This window comes from Colius striatus, chromosome 1, assembly GCF_028858725.1.
Source record: "Colius striatus isolate bColStr4 chromosome 1, bColStr4.1.hap1, whole genome shotgun sequence".
Taxonomy (NCBI): domain Eukaryota; kingdom Metazoa; phylum Chordata; class Aves; order Coliiformes; family Coliidae; genus Colius; species Colius striatus.
The window spans coordinates 25,022,939-25,041,446 of NC_084759.1; the positions used below are offsets into that span (position 1 = coordinate 25,022,939).

At 43.1% G+C, this 18,508-nt stretch overlaps 2 protein-coding genes across 10 annotated transcripts in view; one reads left to right on the forward strand and one right to left on the reverse strand.

Annotated features, from left to right (window-relative positions):
• The first annotated feature begins 41 nt into the window (after positions 1–41).
• On the forward strand, positions 42–11,803 carry EXOSC8 (exosome component 8). Of its 2 annotated transcripts, none has more exons than XM_061993984.1 (11): positions 42–220; positions 2,288–2,319; positions 3,090–3,153; positions 5,907–5,980; positions 6,526–6,571; positions 7,582–7,687; positions 7,775–7,820; positions 8,070–8,166; positions 9,193–9,313; positions 11,098–11,204; positions 11,591–11,803. In XM_061993984.1, coding segments are annotated over exons 1-11 (810 nt in total). In that variant the 5' UTR covers positions 42–219; the 3' UTR covers positions 11,707–11,803. The 2 variants fall into 2 exon arrangements, with proteins under 2 accessions (XP_061849968.1, XP_061849962.1); XM_061993978.1 differs by having other exon boundaries at positions 75–220; positions 2,283–2,319.
• Positions 11,732–18,508, reverse strand: part of SUPT20H (SPT20 homolog, SAGA complex component) — a 32,769-nt gene continuing 25,992 nt past the window's right edge. For 6 of the 8 annotated variants that reach the window (XM_061993933.1, XM_061993916.1, XM_061993892.1 and 3 more), the window contains exons 21-23: positions 17,427–17,482; positions 13,802–13,907; positions 11,732–12,307 (exon numbers count right to left, since the gene is read on the reverse strand). In XM_061993933.1, the coding sequence (XP_061849917.1) occupies positions 12,204–12,307; positions 13,802–13,907; positions 17,427–17,482 (266 nt within the window). In that variant the 3' untranslated portion in view covers positions 11,732–12,203. Of the gene's footprint in view, positions 12,308–13,801; positions 13,908–16,002; positions 16,123–17,426; positions 17,483–18,508 lie in introns of all 8 variants that reach the window. The other 2 variants (XM_061993940.1, XM_061993908.1) reach the window with 2 other exon arrangements.

The window sequence follows — 18,508 nt, forward strand, 5'->3', positions numbered from 1 at the left end:
GACAGCGAGGCGGAAGCGCGGGCAGCCACAGCACCGCCGCCCACGGGAGGGGCCGCGCCGCGGGGAGCCGAGGGCGCCCTCCAGCGGCAGGGACAGGGGCGGGAACGCGCCCGCGCCGCCGCCCGTAACGGCGCCGCCGCCGGGAAAGGCTTCCGGCCGGCCGGGTCAGGCGCGGCGGCACTTCCGGCCGCAGCTGCAGCGCCATGGCGACGGCTTTCAAGTAGGTGGTGGGGCTGGCGGCCGTTGTCCCGCTGGCGCGGCGCTGGGGTCCCGTTGGCCTCGCGCAGGGCGCGCACCTCTCTGCGCGCTCCTGAGGCGGCATGAAGGGCCTTGGCCTCGTTATCGCCGCGCCTTGCGCCGGCCCCGGCAGCGTGCGCGGGGAGGGGAGCGGGCTCCAGGGTGTCCTCTGTAAGTGACGGTGCTGCTCGCTACGGCGTGTGCAGCGCCAGCAGCCGCCCGGTCTTCGGTAGGCCCCGGCTGAGGTAGCCCCGTGTGGCCGGCCGCAGGCGGGTGCCGCGGGCTTCCCGTGGCTCTTCCCGCGGGACACCCCGGTGCAGGACGCCTCACTGCCGGGGAGCGGCACCTGGGCCGAAGGCTCGGCCTTGGGGCATCCCGGGCCAGGAGCTGCCCGGAGCCAGAGCCCCGCAGTGTACGAGAAGGGACTGTCTGTTCAGCCTTGTAAAGGCTCGTTCTGAGTAGGTATCGGAGGGGAGCAGCCAAACCCCAAGGCTGCGATATCTCCATCTTCGGAGACTCCGTGCATGTGGAGAAGGCCCGGAGTGATACATCTGCTCCATGTGGGCCTGTTTTGGGTGAGGAGTTGGACCCAATGCCCTCCAGAGGTCGTGCAAGCCTCAGCTGGCCCGTGGCTCCTGGGCCATCAGGACAGCCTTCTCTGTCCAAGGAAAGAAGTGCAGACAGAACAAGTTTAGTGAAGTGTTATAAGGAGCTTAGTAACAGTAGTAAATCCCTGCTCCTTTTGGAATTGTAGAATAGTTTGGGTTGGAAGGGACCTTCAGAGATCATATAGGCCAACCCCCTTCCCCTGGGCACAGACAACTTTTGCTTGATCAGCTGGCACAAAGCCCCATCCAGCCTGACCTTAAAACGCTTTCAGTGGTGGGGCACTCACAACTTCTCTGGGCAGCCTGTTCCCATGACCTCACATCTTCCAGATTTACAGCTTAAATGCATGAAACGAGGTTTATCAAGTACCATTGCTTGAACTGGAAGAGAACAGGCCATGTGTTGGGGTTAAAGAATAGTAGTATAGGATGAATGTATAGGCAGCCAGCAGGAGTCAACTCATATATGCTGTCATGAGTTGTGATATCTCTATATATTATTTTGCATTTGGAAAACTTGCCTTTTCCACTTATCCTTGGGGATTTTTTTTCCCCTGAGAGTGCTTATTTTAACAAAGCTGAGAAGGTTTTGTTCAAATAGTAACCACAGCTTCAGAAGGTTATTTTTTTACTTTAATGTTCTCTGTTTAAAATACTAATGCACAAATGCTGTCAGTGGTATGTAACAACAAACATATTTCTCAGTTGAAACTCTCTATGAAGCATATTATTCCTCATATTGTATTTTTTTAAAGATTCTGAGAAAAACTGCAACATTTTGAGAGCGTGAAGTTGTCTTCAACTGTTTTGTTCATCTAAATGGCGTCCTTGAGCTGACAGATATTTCAGACATTGTAATAAAATTACTCTTTCTGCATTTCTTAAAAAAACATTCTACACTCTTGTCTCAATAAACACTCCTTTTGAATGAAAAATGGTAGTCAAGATTACTGAGGTGAAAACAAGTAGTTTTTCTTAGATGTATGCACAGGCAGATTCCTTGTAAGGAAGAAGCCTTTTGGAAGTGAATGTAGGAAAACATCTTCTTAGGTTAGTTCAGAGTTTCCTCATCTTTCTGAACCATATTCCTAAGCAGCTTTGCCAGTCTTATTGATTCTCAAGTTATTTGTTGCTGTAGATTAATGCTTGTTTGTCTTTTTTGCTATCTCTTACCTGCTTGGGAGCTCATCCAAAGAAACATAAGGGAAAATTTATTCACTGTGAGGGTGAGGGAGCACTGGCACAGGCTGCCCAGATGGGTTGTTGAGTCTCCTTCTCTGGAGTCTTTCAAAGCCCACCTGGATGAGCTCCTGTGTGACCTACTCTAAGTGGTCCTACTCTGGCAGGGGAGTTGAACTAGATGATCTTTTGAGGTCCCTTACAACGCTTAAGGTTCTATGATTCTGTTATATGAACTTCTCCTTCTGTTTGTTTTAGAACAGTGGAACCATTGGAATATTACAGAAGATTTTTGGTGAGTAAACCATGATATGCAAGCATAAGTTGCTTGTAACAATTATTTTCTTGCTTGCTTCTACTTTTCTAATTTATCTTACAAATGAAAACCTGAAACTCTAAGGGAAAAACAAAAAACTCAGGCGCAGGGAAAAAGTAGTGATACTTGTCAGGATGTGTTTTCCCATCTGTCTGTGACATTGATGCTGCAACAGATTGTGTCCCTATTCAACTTGATGAGCAAATGTTTCTATTGGCCTCAAAAGGAATCTGAGTTAAACTTGACCAAGATGGTGGTACAGGTTTCTGTCTATTACAAAATTATGTCAGGACAGGCTTTTAGATGCTAATAAGAATAAATCATAACTTTCATAACTTTAATAGATCCACTAAGTGAGGATGGGGGTGGCATTGCCTACAAATTCTAAACCGATCAGACAGGTAGAAACTCTTGTTTTAAGGTCTGGATGAGTATTTTTCTTGGATGATATTCTGAACCTTGCCTGTAGTACTTACCCTTGAGACAATCTATTGTTATATTTATTTTCTAAATAAATTATAGTAAAAAAAATAGAGTTATTCCAGGCCTACAGCCACAAACTAGTTGCCAGCTGATGGAAAACTGGCTGGAGTATGATCGAGTTTTCCCTAGTGCTTCTGGAGCTGTGTATTACTTCTAAAAAAAAAAAAAAAGAGAATGCTATTTTATATAAACTCCCAGAGCATAAATATTGGAGTGTTATTTAATGAAATACAGTTTCTAATTTGAACTTTGTAATTTTTGTTTAGAAAGAGAACTGTCGACCCGATGGAAGGGAGCTGGGTGAATTCCGGGCAACCACTGTCAACATAGGCAAGTGCTTATTTGGAATGATAATAATGGGCAAGGTATTGTTACTCTGAGATTATAGTAGTGACCTTAATGACTTGCTATATCAGTTTTCTTGGTTCTTGCATTTTGAAAGAAAAAAGAGGAAGAATTTTTTTATTTATAGTTTCAACAAGGATTAAAGAGAATGCATGTTATACAGCACTGTTATTCAGCACTGTTACTCAGTCCTGCTCCTGTGCTGGTGTGCACAGCACGGTTTAGGTGGTTGTGGAAAGTTGTTTCTTTCTAAGATCAGCAGTGTGTGTTATAGATGCTGAAGGCAGTGTATGTATTGACCAGTGCAAAATGGATGCTCTCTCTTCTTGAATGAGGCAGTGGCTCCTCTGGCATTTTCTTTGCTCTAAGCTTGATGAGCAACTGTCTCAAGCAGTGAATCATAGAATGGTAGGGATTGGAAGGGACCTTTAGAGATATCTAGTCCAACGCCCCTGCTCAAGCAGGTTCACCTAGATCAGGTTGCATAGGAACATATCCAGGTGGGTCTTGAAGACCTCCAAGGAAGGAGACTCCACAACCCCTCTGGGCAGCCTGTGCCAGGGCTCCCTCACCCTCACAGTGAAATAGTTTTTTCTTATATTTAAGTGGAACTTTTTGTGTTCCAGCTTCATCCCATTACCCCTTGTCCTGTTGCTAGCTACTATAGAAAAAAGGGATGTCCCAGCCTCCTGATACCCACTCTTTAGATATTTTAAAATGTTACTAAGATCTCCTCTCAGTCTCCTATTTTCTAGACTAAACAGCCCCAGTTCCTGCAACCTTTCTTCGTATGAAAGATGTTCCATTCCCCTTACCATCTTGATGGCCCTGCACTGGACTCTATCCAGCACTTCCCTGACCCCCTTGAGCTGAGGAGCCCAGAACTGGACACAGTACTCCAGATGAGGCCTCACCAGGGCCGAGTAGAGAGGGAGAAGAACCTCCCTCGACCTGCTGGCCACACTCTTCTTGATGCATCCCAGGATGTCATTGGCCTTCTTGGCCACGAGGGCACATTGCTGGCTCATATTTATTTTATTACCAATCAGGACTCCCAGGTCTCTCTCTGCAGAGCTGCTCTTCAGCAGTTCAACCCGCAGCCTGTACTGGTGCATGTGGTTGTTCCTTCCCAGGTGCAGGACTCTGCGCTTGTCCTTGTTGAACCTCATGAGGTTCCTCTCTGCCCAACTCTCAAGCCAGTCGAGATCCTGCTGAATGGCAGCACAGCCTCCTGGGGAATCAGCCAGTCCTCCCAGTTTGGTGTCATCAGCCAACTTGCTGAGGGTACACTCTGTCCCCTCATCCAGGTCGTTGATGAAGATGTTGAACAAGACTGGCCCCAGAACCGATCCCCGTGGAACTCCACTGGCCACAGGCCTCCAACTCAACTCTGTGCCATTGATCACCAGCCTCTGGGCTCTGTCATTCAGCCAGCTCTCGATCCACCTCACTGTCCACACATCCAAGCCACACTGCCTGAGCTTTCTAATGAGGATGTTATGGGAGACATCTCATATTTTATGCTGAAGTATGTTATGCTGAAGTCAAGGTAGATGACATCTGCTGCTCTCCCCTCATCTAGCCAGCCAGTTATACACTCAATACCTCTAATGCATTTAGAAGCAGCACCTTACCTTCCATTCTTACAGTTTGTAATTTGTAAAAGTAAAACATAGGTTACTATACCAGCATGGAATAGTTGCTGATTATTGCTCAAACTTTACACTGAAGGTCTGTCACATCACACAGCACTGCCTTCCATTAGATCTTGCTGCAAGTCAGCCAGAAGGTGTGCTTACAGTAACCATTTTTTCTGGTTTAAAAAAGTAGGCCAGGGATCAATATTGAGTCCAGTCCTGTTCAACGTCATCATTAATAATCTGGATGATGGGGGAAAGCGTTCCCTCAGGAAGGATACAGGTGACACCAAACTGTGAAGAGTGGCTGACATGCCAGAGGATTGTGCTGCCATCCAGAGGGACAGCAACAGGCTGGAGAAATGGGCTTTGATGAGGAACTGAATTTGATGAGGAATCTCCTCGAATTCAATGAGGAGGAGCACAAAATCCCACACCTGAGGATGAACACCTCAGGCACCAATATATGCTGTGGGCCACCCGGCTGGAAAACAAAAAGAGTCATGAGGATGGTGAAAGAACTGGGTCACCTCTCCTGTGAGGAAGGGCTGAGGGAGCTGGGACTGTTCAGCCTGGAGAAGAGAAGGCTGAGGGGACCTTATCAATATGTATAAATACCTGAAGGGGGGCTGTAAAGAAGACAAAGCCCATCTTCTGTGGTGCTCACTGCCGAGACATGAGGCAGTGGGCACAAACTGGAACACAAGAGGTTATCTGTGAACATGAAGAAACACTTTTTTACCATGAGAGTGACTGAGCACTGTTACACGTTTCCCAGAGAAGTTGTAGTCTCCATCCTCAGAGGTACTCAAAAGCTGTCTGGACATGGCCCTAACCAACTGGCCATAGGTGGCCCTGCTTGAGGGAGTCGGGCCAAATGACTTGCCTCCAGCAGTCCCTTCCAGCCTCAGCCAGTCTGTGTGATTCTGTGTGACTGACTGTTTACAGACATTCTGTTCCCACCCTGGGATTCATCGAGACTTTGCTTAGCCTGTGTTTAGGATAAAATGATGGAAAGCAAACACTTTGTGAAGGTGGGTGTTGACTAAGGCCCTTTGAGTGGAAAAATAGGTTTTATTGAACAGCACTTTCTCTCTTCAGGTTCTATTACAACTGCAGATGGTTCTGCCCTGGTGAAGTTAGGAAATACCACGGTGATTTGTGGAGTTAAAGCGGTATGGTTGGCTTTTATTTTGATTTAGCTATCAGCTGAACTTATGTGTTGGTGTTTGGAATGGTCTTCTGCAGAGATAGAATAATATGCATGTAAGGCACCTGAGTTACTTTCAGACTTGAAAGCTAATGTATAATTTGTCTAATGCTACCTCTGTAGTCTGAGAACAGATGGTTTTGTGGTGTCTAGTGAGCACCAGGAAAGGGATATGCAAACACAAAGTTTGTTATTTCTTGCCAAAAGCTATATAGCTGAAGACTTACTGAACATTGATCAGTGAGTGCATTGGTAATTAATTGGCTGGATTATTAAGTGCCTTGTAGCCTCAACTTTACTGCTGACCTGCTGTGAACTGTGAGAATAATCACCACACATCTCTGTATTGAGTTCTCCCATAGGAAAAATACAGACAGGGACCAATTAAAAATGGCTCTTTTAAATCTCAGTGTATTGAAAACTGGCAAGAAAATGTCCTCTTGTGTATAGAATAGTTGGAAAACCCTTTTGTACAAAATTCAGCTCGTCATTTTTGTCTTTGCTCTCCAGGAACTTGCTGCACCCGCAGCAGATTCTGCTGACAAGGGATACATCGGTAAGCTTTTCAGGGTGGGTCTTAGGTCTTGTGTTGCTTCAGCTGAAAGGCTGTAATGATGGGACAGATTGTGTGTGTTGTGAAGGCTTCTTAAAAGAATGAATTTGGGTAAAATTGTATTACTTGCATTAAAATCAGTTTCCAAATTGACCTACAAGCAGGAGTACTTTGGAAATTTCAGAATTCCCCCTGCTTTGCTTGCAAGTTTTCTATGCAAAGCTGCCTTCTTACTGATGGTTTCAGGCCAGGCTGAAAACAAATGTGCAGCAGGAAGAAGTATTTATGTTAAGAGGGGGAAGGTAGTTAAAAGATGGGGTATGCAAGGTTGTGCAAAGGCACAGTCACTTTTGTCTTGCAGTCCATGCAGGCAAAAAATGTTACTCTTAAAAACAGTGAAATGAAGCTTGTTTATTTCTCGTAGAACTGTAGAAGTGCCAGGGGTACATCCTCACTCGTGTTTGGAGTTTCTTTTGAAATAAAATAATTCAGTGGAACTGAGAGCTTAGACTAAATCTTTTTACAAGGCATCTCTAAAGTATGTTGTTTTCAGTGAACTTGATTATGCTTCAGGTTTTTTTTTTTCACAAAGGTTTATGCATGTTTTTGCCTCATGTCTAAAGTGTCAGGTTTTAAGGGCTGATGAAAAGCAGATGGCATACCAGTAAAGTCAGGCAAGGAGGATAAAAATGCTACTGTTTCTGGATCTACTTGTCTAACACTTAAAGAAGAGTTTGTATAAAGTCACGGTATTCATAGCAGGGTTGCAAACAGAAGATGGTGGCTAGGAGCGTGTGCTTCTCCTGGAATGTATGGTTTCTGAATTCTACAAGTTCTTTAATACAAACTCATGCATAACTTTGAGGGGAGAAGGGAGGCTTGGCTGAAAAATTCTTGCTCTTGCCTTTCATTTGAAGTACATAAAATGATACTGCAAGTGCATATTGTCTCATTTCTATTTGCGATACCCTGTTGCTTTCTTCAGTTTATGAGTAGTGATTCTTGCTCCCTAGTTCCAAATGTAGAGCTGCCATCCCTGTGTTCAACAAGGTTTCGCTCTGGCCCACCTGGCGAAGAGGCTCAAGCAGCAAGCCAGTTCATTGCAGATGTGATTGAAAGGTAAGAACCACCTTAATACATTAAAAACACAAACAACCCTGTGAGATCATTTTCTGTTTTCTGATTTACTCTTTCATTTTGTTTTAGTTCACAGGTAATAGCAAAGGAGGATCTGTGTATTGCAAATGGCAAGGTGAGTCACATCTCAAAGTGAAGTGGGACATGGTAGCCAGATTAGAGTTGAGATGGTAAAGAAGGTATTTGGGGTTATAGGTTGTTTTGTCATTGTTTTTGCTTTTTAGTCTTCATAGCTTGGTTTACATCTGAAGTGTAAACATGGCATGGTAGAAATAAGTATCTTTGTTCACGTGTCCAGCATATCTTCACTGTGGAACATTTGCTTAGCCACTAACATCTCACATGTGCAACCCTTTTTTGATAGCTTGCCTGGGTGTTGTACTGTGATATCATATGTCTGGACTATGATGGAAACATCTTGGATGCCAGTGTCTTCGCTTTGTTAGCAGCATTAAAAAATGGTAAGTCTCCTGTAGAGCAAGAGACACACTCTGACTAGTGTGGCTTGGGGAAATACATTAGCTTTGAGGAGCGATGAATGGGTAGCTGGTCTACAGTTCCTGAGGTCAGCTTGTTTCCTGTCACTGAAAGCTGAATTACTGACACACAAACGTAAAGTGGGAGTGATAGTGTGTTTGCCAGGGATGGCTAACACTCAAGAAGAAGGATCTTTTTCTATGTGTATTAATGCTCTAAGATTAACAGCCACGTACTCTTCTGTGTCAGGGGTCTGAGTCTTTCAGCAGTGACTGTAAACAGCTTCAGTGCTTGGATCAGTCTGACCTCAGTGGTACAATTTGGGTAGACGGAGAAAGTTGTTGGGGACTTTACTTACACAAACAGTCTGTCACAACACAATGCCTCCTACCTTAATGCGTTATAGTTTGAAAAACCTCTTTTTGTGCAACATTGATCATTGGCAGGTATGTGGGTTGTCTATTCTTATAGGAGGCGGCATGAAGGGAGGCTTGCAGCAAGGCCTTTTCTGTGAATTGCTTGCCTTTGAATTCCTGCAGCTACTTTGCTCTCGATTTGCCTGTCTTCAACACCATACGAGCTGTCTGAAGATCAGATCGCACTCTTTCTACAGATATACAAAATTCATGAGATGAGGCTGTACTCCTGGTTTTCATATGTCCAGTAGGCTTTTGGGGGGAAAAATACTTTTTGTTAAGTAAGACTCTAAAGCGTTGTAATTATATGGCATTTTGGAAGCAGAAAAGGCTTCTATGTAAGGAAGAATGTTACCCTGAGGAGAAAAATTCAATACTTCCTTGAATGGGTAGTTCTAAGATACTTACCTCAAGTTCAAGGTTTTTTGGTTTTTTTTATACAGAAGACAAACAATACAGCCAAAACTCTGTTCTGATCCATCCTCAGTGGCTTGAAGGATCAGCTTAAATATTTCAGCAGTGTTTGACATTTCTAGGCTTGCTAAGCTCAGCAACATTTAATATTATACCATTGTCATTTTTTCCTCTCTTCAGTACAGTTGCCATCAGTTACTATAAATGAAGAAACTGGTTTGTCAGAAGTTAATTTAAAGCAGAAGAATCCGTTGGTTGTCAGAAAGCATCCGGTTGCCACATCATTTGCTGTATTTGATGAGTAAGTTTGTAACCACTTTGTATTTATGGGTATATTTAGAGATGTCAGGGGTTTACAGCACACGAGCCTGTACTCGCTGAAATGGCCATCAGGCCCTTTCTTTCAAATATGAGATGGGAGAAGTGCTGAAATCCAGTGTTGGCCAAGTGATTACCAAAATGAATCAAAGCAGAAAGCTCTCAGTACTTTAGAGTGTCTCTGTTAATTGCCTCAATACCAGCACTGTTGGGCCTGAAGTTTGGCATTGACTGAAAGGTAGTTTGGGTAGTGTGATGGGCAGACAGCTGTCAGCGAGATATTTTTTGCACACAAATCACAGGTACTTACCAATAGACAAAGAAGTTGCCTTTGGAAGAAAGCTTTTGATGACAGTCTGTTGGGCTTTGTTCTTTTCCCTGAAACTGACTCTTGCATCAAACAAGTTCCTTAAGTCTCCTGTTAGCCCCTGAACCAAAATACCGAGCAGTTGTACCTGTGTGTGCCTGTGGTGTGTGGTTTAGTTTTGTTGTTTTTTAATTCTGGCTTACTAGTTTTTCTCCAGCTGTTGACACAGCCCTCTTTTATGTAAAAGCCCTCCTGGAATCAATAAAACTTTGGGTTACCGAGACCGTGGCGGCGCGCGCGGAGCACGGGAGGAGCGCCCTGCACAGCCCCACAGCACGCTCCCGTCGGTGCCGCTGCTGCCCATTGCCTGCTGGCGGGAGTAACGCCGCAGTGCTTTTCAGCAGTGTCGCTACAGACTCACCTTTTCATTACAGTAGTGCTGTGAAGGGGCAGTTGGAAACTAGCAAAGTTTCAAATTACCCACAAAACCATCAATTATGCGTTGAGTTGAAGCTGAAAAAGTCTGTTACTCTTCCATCTGTTTGTGTAAGCGGTTCTTCAAGCCTTGTACTGACTTTTTCCACAAGCTTGTTGCAAACATCACTGACATAAGTTGTACTCCAGGAGCTAAACTGAGTTTCACTACCTCAATCCTAAATCTTAGTTTACCAGTGTTAACTGAGGCTTCATGAAAACATGAAGTCTTTCCTGCCATGATACCTGCATTTCAGCCAAGAGTTTGCAATGGCAGCGTGGTTTTAATTTGTTTTTAAAGAAACTAAGGCTGAATGCTGCTGGTTTGGCTTCAAGACCAAGCTTTTCTTGTGCAAAGTTGGCTTACAGTTTAGATACTTTTCTTTTTCCCCCCATTGGTTTGCTCTATTTTTAACTTATTAAATGGTTAAAAAATAAGAATCTTTACTCTTTTAACGATGTGCATAATGATGTGAAGCATGATAACTTATTTAAGTTTTACCCAGTAAATCGTTTTTGAACTATTCCCAGTCTGAGTGATGCTGGGTTTTTTTCTAAAAGAAAGTGAGAACTACTTTGGTGCATTTATCACTGGAAATGATTTTTGCCTTAAGCTCTGGCAGAGATTAGTACAGCGACACCACTGCATCTGTCTGTGCAACTATGAAACCTGTGAGTGCACACTGCACATGGCAGTTCATGGCATTTCCTGCACACACAGCCATCACAAACCTGTCACACGTGGGCATAAGCAAAGCTGTGTTTTCAGCAGCCAGTATTTTGACAGCTGTGTGCACTTGAATATAGTCGCTCACATTTTTTTGTGGGTTCTTTTAAAATCAGTGTATTTTAGTAAGAAAACAGCTGAGCCTAAATCCACCTACAAGCATTTTGTAAGAGCACAGTAAAAATTACTGTTGTGTGCATTGTGTAGTACCGTTAATGAAACAACATCCACTAACGCGCCTGCCCTTTTCTTTCACAAGCACATTACTCATCGTTGATCCAACTGCTGAAGAAGAAGACTTAGCAACTGGAACAGTAACTGTTGTAACCGACGATGAGGGCAGACTGTGTTCTGTCCATAAACCAGGTACTCCTCCAGTTCATTAACCCGAAGTGATGGGATTATAACCTTCTCTTGACCTCGATGTTCTGTACCTGCTTTTCTTTGTAAAAAGGGAGTGCGTTATGGGAATGGACTGTCTGCTCCAGTACTGATTTAATGACTTGCTCTTGAAATTCATTTTCAAGAAGGTGGCATAACTCAAGTGCCAGTTTGACCTAAGTACAGCAAAGGACAGCTTTCAAACATGTCTCCTGTTATGCCTCCAACAGTCAGGGGAGCTGTGCATTCCACAGGTTAAAGGTGTTTGTCATGAGAATTACTGTATTATTTTATAGTCATTTGGAAAACACAGTTAGAGATAGAAGACTGAAGTATAAACAGAAAGCCAACTTGTTCCCTTTAATTTTTAGGTGGAAGTCCTCTTACAGGAGCCAAGCTTCAGGACTGTATCACCAGAGCAATTACAAGACACAAAGAAGTAAAGACGCTGATAGACAAAGTAATAAAAAGTATAAAGCCCAAGTGAATAAAAGGAGAGAGCTTTTCAAAAATGGATTTGTAAAAATTGTATTTGTTACAGTGTTCACAAACCTTTTGTACTAAATAAACAAATACCAATACTACATTTACAAAGTTCATTTCTTTTTCTAAAATTTTCTTTACTCTTATCCTCTGTACAATGCTGCTGAGTGGTAAAAAATACAAGATAAAACATTGTTAAAAAATTAGGTGACTTGAAGAGACCCGACCCTAGCTGCTTTCTAGGATGAAATCTCTTAAGGTCTGTAGGGCTGGCTTCCAAAACCAGTTCATTTATTTCAGTGTAATGTCAGAAGTTCATTTTCTGACCAGTACTATAAAACACGCAATCCCAGAATCTCAAGGGCTGGAAGGGACCTTGAACGATCATCTAGTCCGAAGCCCCTGTCAGAGCAGGACCACCTCGAGTAGCTCAACACAGAGTGGGGGTGGGGGCAAAGCAAGCCTCAGGATTTTGGGGGGGCTGGTGTGCCTCTCTTCCTTTTACTTTTTGAGGGGCTGCCTGAAGGGTGCTGCCGCCGCCGGTGAGCTGCCTGCGCTGCTGCCGCTGCCGCCATAGCCATTTGATGCTGCAAGAATCGCAACTGCTGCCAAGAAGGAGAAGGGGGAGAAGAAGCTGTTAAGTGTTGACCATAAAGCTGTTTGACACCAGCAAGAATGAGGGGAACAGGGGCGGGAGGGAATGAAAATAATGAGGAAGCACCAGGTCGACAAAAGGAACACACCACGCATTGGGGCAAGGAGCACAGTCAAGCAGCACCAGTGGCACAGAAGCCTGCTGAGGGTGTCTCCAACGTTTCACACGGCTACTTGGAGAGCTTTGTTTCTTTGCCCTTTCTCTCCATTGCAGTAACTGCAGTAACTCAGCAACTTCAGTTTGGGTTACGCGGCACAAAGTTAATGTAATGCCTTCTCAGTGTATGCCTTGGATGTGTTTTCTGTATGTATCACAAAGGGGAGGCTGTGTGCTAAACAAAAAAATTCTTTTCATAAAGCATCTGAATGCCAAAGGAAATGCTTTGCCAGAGCTGTTCTATCCATGTACTGCCTGCAGCAGCGCTACATTGGTACCTGCAGGTACTTACACACACATGCTGTTTTGAAATCTACTGGCAGCTGGCAGAGCATGTTTAGGTATGTGCCACAAGCACTCCTTGAATGTCAGCAAATCAGGAAGGTGGATGGCTTAAATGAACAAAAAGAAATTCAGTGCTCCAAGCTGAGAGAACCACAGGCTGGAAATAATTCATGACACAGTTTGCCAAATTCATGGGTTTTTTTTCAGTTGTGGGACTAGAAAGACATTAAAAAACAGGTAAAGGGGCAAGAGTTTTGGTTTTGGAGATGAGAATTGTATTTTTAATAGTTTTCTGAATTTTTTTTTTCTTTTAAACACAGTTGGAGTGAAGTTGCTGGATTACTTGTAGCTGTTGCTGCTGCAAGGCTTGTTGTTGTTGCTGTTGTAAGGCAGAAGAGAGCTGGAGTCTCTGCTGAGGAAGGCTTTGCCCAGGTCTGTTCACGGCAGAGCCAAGCTGAGACAACACTAAGAGAGGAGAAGGGGAAAGCAGGCGGGTCAAAGAGGTCAGGGTGAGTTTGTCAGGGTCAGGGAAGGAAGACAAAGGAATAGAGTGCAGCAGAAAAGGGAGATCAATAGAATTAGTTTCAGAGTCAAATTGGAAACAGTGCAGAATAAAGTATACATGATATACATACTCTGTTAGTTAGAACAGAATTAGATCATGAAGTGTGTGTGGAGACACAAAGAGGTTTCTCGTACCAGATGTTAAGCACATAGTTAAAGAAACATTCCTCAATGAAGTCTGGCATTGAAGTTCCCTGCATTTTCCATCAAGTGTGACTTATTTTCATGTGATTTTATCAATTTACTACACTTCACTGCCAAACACAGCAGAAAAACATGTGCTTTGAAAGTCCCGTATTTCTTGTATCATTGATGTGCTGGTAACAAATAGTAAATTGTTCTGGTCCAAGGTAAGACTTCTTTAAGACCAAACTTCATTTCAGTGGGAATTTATGAACAGACACACGTAACTACAGAAGGAGGCTCGGCAAGCACATACCTGTGGCTTGAGGTTGCATAAAATTCCCTACTCCAGTCAGGTTAATTACAGCAGCTTGTTGGGCAGATAATGCCTGATCTTGATTGGATGGACCTTGGTCAGACCCCTAGCGAAAATGAAAAGCTTGATCCTTATTACCAAACTTTGGTATCAATGAGAAAGTCAACAAGCCAGTGTGAAGGCAAACTTTTGAAGAGCCATTTAAAAACATTTCATACTACATCTTCCAGTGTGTGCAGATACAGGCTGTAATGTAGTCACTGTCGAAGTAGAACGAACAGATGCCCCAAAACAGCTCAGTTTTGGCAGAAACTGTATTATGACTGTTACCCAGCAGGAGTCCCAGGTAGTTCTCAACTTCCCAGCACTCAGCAGCGACTACAGTTTATGGTTGTCATCTTAGAACAATTTCCTTTTCCCGCACCCGACCCCAAAGTCTTCAGGTGGCCCCATGTGCAAAGGTCTCACTCAATCAAAATGTACAAAGCCTGAAACTTACATTCATGTGTTCATATTGTGCCACTCCTTAATTTCATACCAAAATGCAAATCCTGCTTTTAAAATGCTACTTTCAGAATAATTCTCCCAGTAATCACTAAACATTGGAATCTGTGGAAGCTGGCCTAGTGTCTCCTGAAGTCAAAAGGTCCTCTTCTAGAACCTCCACATTGATTACAACCAACTACACACCAATTCACAAGGTGGGGAAATGAAGCAAATGGAGCAAACAGCGTGGCTTATCAGTCAGGAAAAAAAACCAAAGCTGTTGCAGTACTTGCTTAGAATAACCATGTGAAACAATGCCCCTAAGATCTTGGTAAACCCCACCCCAAGACTCTACATGAACACATCATCATCTTGATGAAGATGACTAAGAAAGACAAGGTCACAGAACCAACAATCTGAGGAAAACTCCCAAGTGTGAGATCAGAATGTATATATTCTGTTAGCAGCACAGAAAATTGTTTGGTCTTTTGGGGCATAGGCTTTTCCAGTAAGCACTTGGGTTACGGCACTGTGAACATACATATTCTGGTCCTCAGTGAAAAGGAGGCAGCTGGTATGGATAACGGCTTGTTTTAGCTCATGACCTTAGTCTTTACAACTAGGTGTGGTAAGAGAGTAGTTCCTTAGGACAAGTTAGCCAATGCAGAGAGACTGATTTCCTCCAGAAGAACTTTCTGCTCCAAGGACTACGCTTACATCAGTATTTTTGTAACTGCCCTTGGAGTTCAGTGTTTTGACAACAAAACGCACCAGTCTGAGCTTGCATGATTTTTTTTCCCAGTAAATTGACTAGTAGCTGACATTTGGATTCTGAGAACAAATCTGAGTTTCCCATTAAACCGTCCCACATTCCAGAACAAGGCCTGTGACACAGAAGACTAGACACTAACAAACACAATTGAGACAGGCATCTCATTTACGAACTATCAAAAGTAGCACAAGCAAAATTATTATGACAAACTGAGTATCCAGGAGATACTATTTGGTAAACAGAAATCTTGCACCTCTGGGAAGACAGGAGCTTAAGAACACAAAAATAGAGCAGGAGCTTTCCCAAGCTGCTGCGTCAGTGCTGGTGAAGATTCTCAGGCACAGGTAGAACCAACTACTCACAATTTGTCATTTTGAGAACAGACAGATTGGTCTCCATCAAGACATTAAACTTCTTCAGTGATTAAAGCCTTTAACACCAATTCCAGGCAGCCAGAGTGCAAATATCTTAAGATTATGGCTTTAAAGTCAATTGATACTTTCTCTGGTGCAGAGCACCGTTCTGTTGAACTACAGCAGCGAAATTTGTAAGCCAACTCACAGCAGTGCAAGTAAGTTTTAGTTACTCTGTGTTAATCCTAATTGTGTTTTTTTCTCTGTCCCTCTGATGTACCTGCTAGGTAGGATAAACAGGACAATACTGAGCTCATTTTACACCACTCACACCGTGGGCTCTCTGTGCTACAGTCAGACGCCACTGAGCCAGTTTTTTTGTTCTAGCTCTTCTCTACAGTATGTAAATGAAGGAGTATAACCCAACTCCAGCCATGGCAACACTGCAGTCTATGCAGTTTGAGAAGGTTTTGGAGGTTGACTTTTCCTGCCTCTCTGCTTCAGATACATGAGGTAACAGCTCATTTACTTGTGGAGATGGGGAGAAGAGAAACTGTTCCATCCCTGCACTGAGGGCTGCTGGCACACACCTGTTCTCCCTGTTGCTGAGGGCTACAGGTTGTAGGCTGCTGAGATTGCTGCTGTGGAGAAAACTGTGACAGCTGCTGCTGCTGCTGGAGTGAGTTAAAAATAAGCGAACCACCTGGAAGCTGTTGAAGATTAAAAACAAAAGGCATAATTCAATCAAACTGCTGAGTTTGCCACTGTCCTAGGATGAACGTGACATTAATAATGACGTACTCCTTGGAGGTTTTTGGGTTTGTTTTTCAAAAATCCTTAAAAATGAATCAGTTTACAGTTGCTGCTGTTTGTGAAAAAGTCTTATGCTCAGTGAGGTATTTACATAGGAAAACATTGTTCTAATTAAAATGGTAGAGAATATGTGAAATGTAAAAGGCCAGTTTGCATTTTAACTTATTTTCACTTTCAGAACATTCCACTGAATTTTAATAGATGCTTCCAGTCAACAAGCTGCAAGGTCTGATGTCAAAACATATCAAAGTGAAATGGTCTTGATTCCTCTCCCTTACCCCAGCTTTAATTGCACTGATTTCAGCCAAATTATTCTTGGCTTATACAAGTGGCAAAGGTAACTTGAAGGGATCTACTTCAGCGTGGAGTCACACAAATACAAGCCTTTAATTTCACAGAAAAGCTCTATCCTGGCATAACTGTCTCTCCCTGTGTCTGCCCTTTTCTGTGTTTCTGGAGTGTGTACAGGAGTGGGAAGAGCAAGTAGCAAAGCCACAGCTGACCTTTGACTGGTATTAATTTTTTGAAGCATGGTGCAACATTTGTTGAACACTGAAGCTGCAATTCCGCACCTGTACTTGCAGCTGACTTCAAGATCCAGGAACTCAGTTCCACAAACACTCCCTGTCCTACTTTTAAAGGGAGCTTGGACATAAGCAATTTTTGCTCCAGTTTGAATGTATGCTTAGTGGAACTAAAACATTTACAGGTCTAAACTCCCCATCTTACATCAACTTCTATTTCCATTACCAAAACTTATTTAAAGATATTACTGTGCACACTGAGCTCAGTTTTTAGACATTACATATGTAAACCCCTGAGTGATTCTACTGTAGTGGTTTGTACTTGTATAACTGAGTGGCAATAAAATCTTAAGCAAAGCCTGAAAACGGAAGATGGCATTTTAGGATTTATCTGTTGAATTCAAATGTCAGCATTTAAAAAATATTTACAGAGAACTAGCTGCTTTGTTGTGAGTCAGGTTGTGAGCTAGCAACATCATTTCCAGCTGATATCTGTGGGGAAGTAGTTTTCTCTGATTTGAAGCACTTTCAGTAAGCAATTAAAATTTGCAGTAAATGGTCTGTCTGATCAACTGTTTTCACAGATCTGGGTGGGGGACAGTACAGTAAGCAGCACTCAACATATGTCTAAAGAGAGATTAGAAATTATCATTACTGTGTCCAAGTATATCAATTACCTGTAGAAGATTTAAGGGCCGAAGATTTGATGCATTTTTCAAACCAAAGGGGCTGCCTGTTAAAGAAAACATCTTTTTATTAGTAGGAAGTCTTTACTTCATTATAAATGTGTTTTGCAATTAATACACCTTTCCACTGGGACTATTTATAAACATTTGGAAGTTGGAAAGCTGGCACGTGTAAATTTTATACTTAATACAATGCTGTGTTTTCTGTACCGTTGGTAATTTCACAGTTATCCAGATTCAAAGTTAAAGAGCAATGACTAAACAGAAAAAAATCTGTATCGTTACTGAACACTACAGCCTGGAACCTCTAAGCTGTGAAGCATTTACACAAAGGTGAATGAGAAGAATATCACAGCAGTTATTCTTCTGATTTTAAAAAAGTTTTACTGTTTGCACAGTAAATCCAGAAATGTCCAAGGACTCAATGAAGCAACCGGCTCTCAGGTTCCCAATCATTAAAGAAAACAATCCCACCCAAAACCTCAGCAACTGCCCCCTCGCCGCCCCCAAAGGGCTTCTGGCAAGACGCATCTGACTTCTAGAGCTTTTGGCATTATTTCATGTGACACTCCTCCAAGATGTGTTGTAAGCTATGAGGTGGGTATAGAACTGACACAAACGCTCCAGTAAAGCAGTGGCTGTCAAACAGAACTCCCAGAGATATTCCACAGACCTATCTCAGCTCGCTGCTCCCATCTGTTATGTGGGGGGCAGCATGGCACGCAAAACCCGTGACACCAAACTGGTAAAGGTTGACAGTGCTTGAAAGGACAGAATTAGAAGTGATCCTAGGGAACTGAAGAAAGGGTCCAAAATTCAATAACACTGAATTAAAAAAAAAAAAAAGACAAATGAGCAAGTACAAAACTGTAACTAACTAGCTTTGTGTCTGCACAGCAAGAAAGGACACGAGAAGGTACAGCCAGTCACACACATAACTGAAGCATCCATGTCACAAAGCACAGAACACACAAAAGAGAAGGACCTCTTCACACGGTACACGTATAAAACTCACTGTCACGAGATGTCGTAGATTCCAAAAATACAAATGGGTTTGAAACCCAACTAGATAA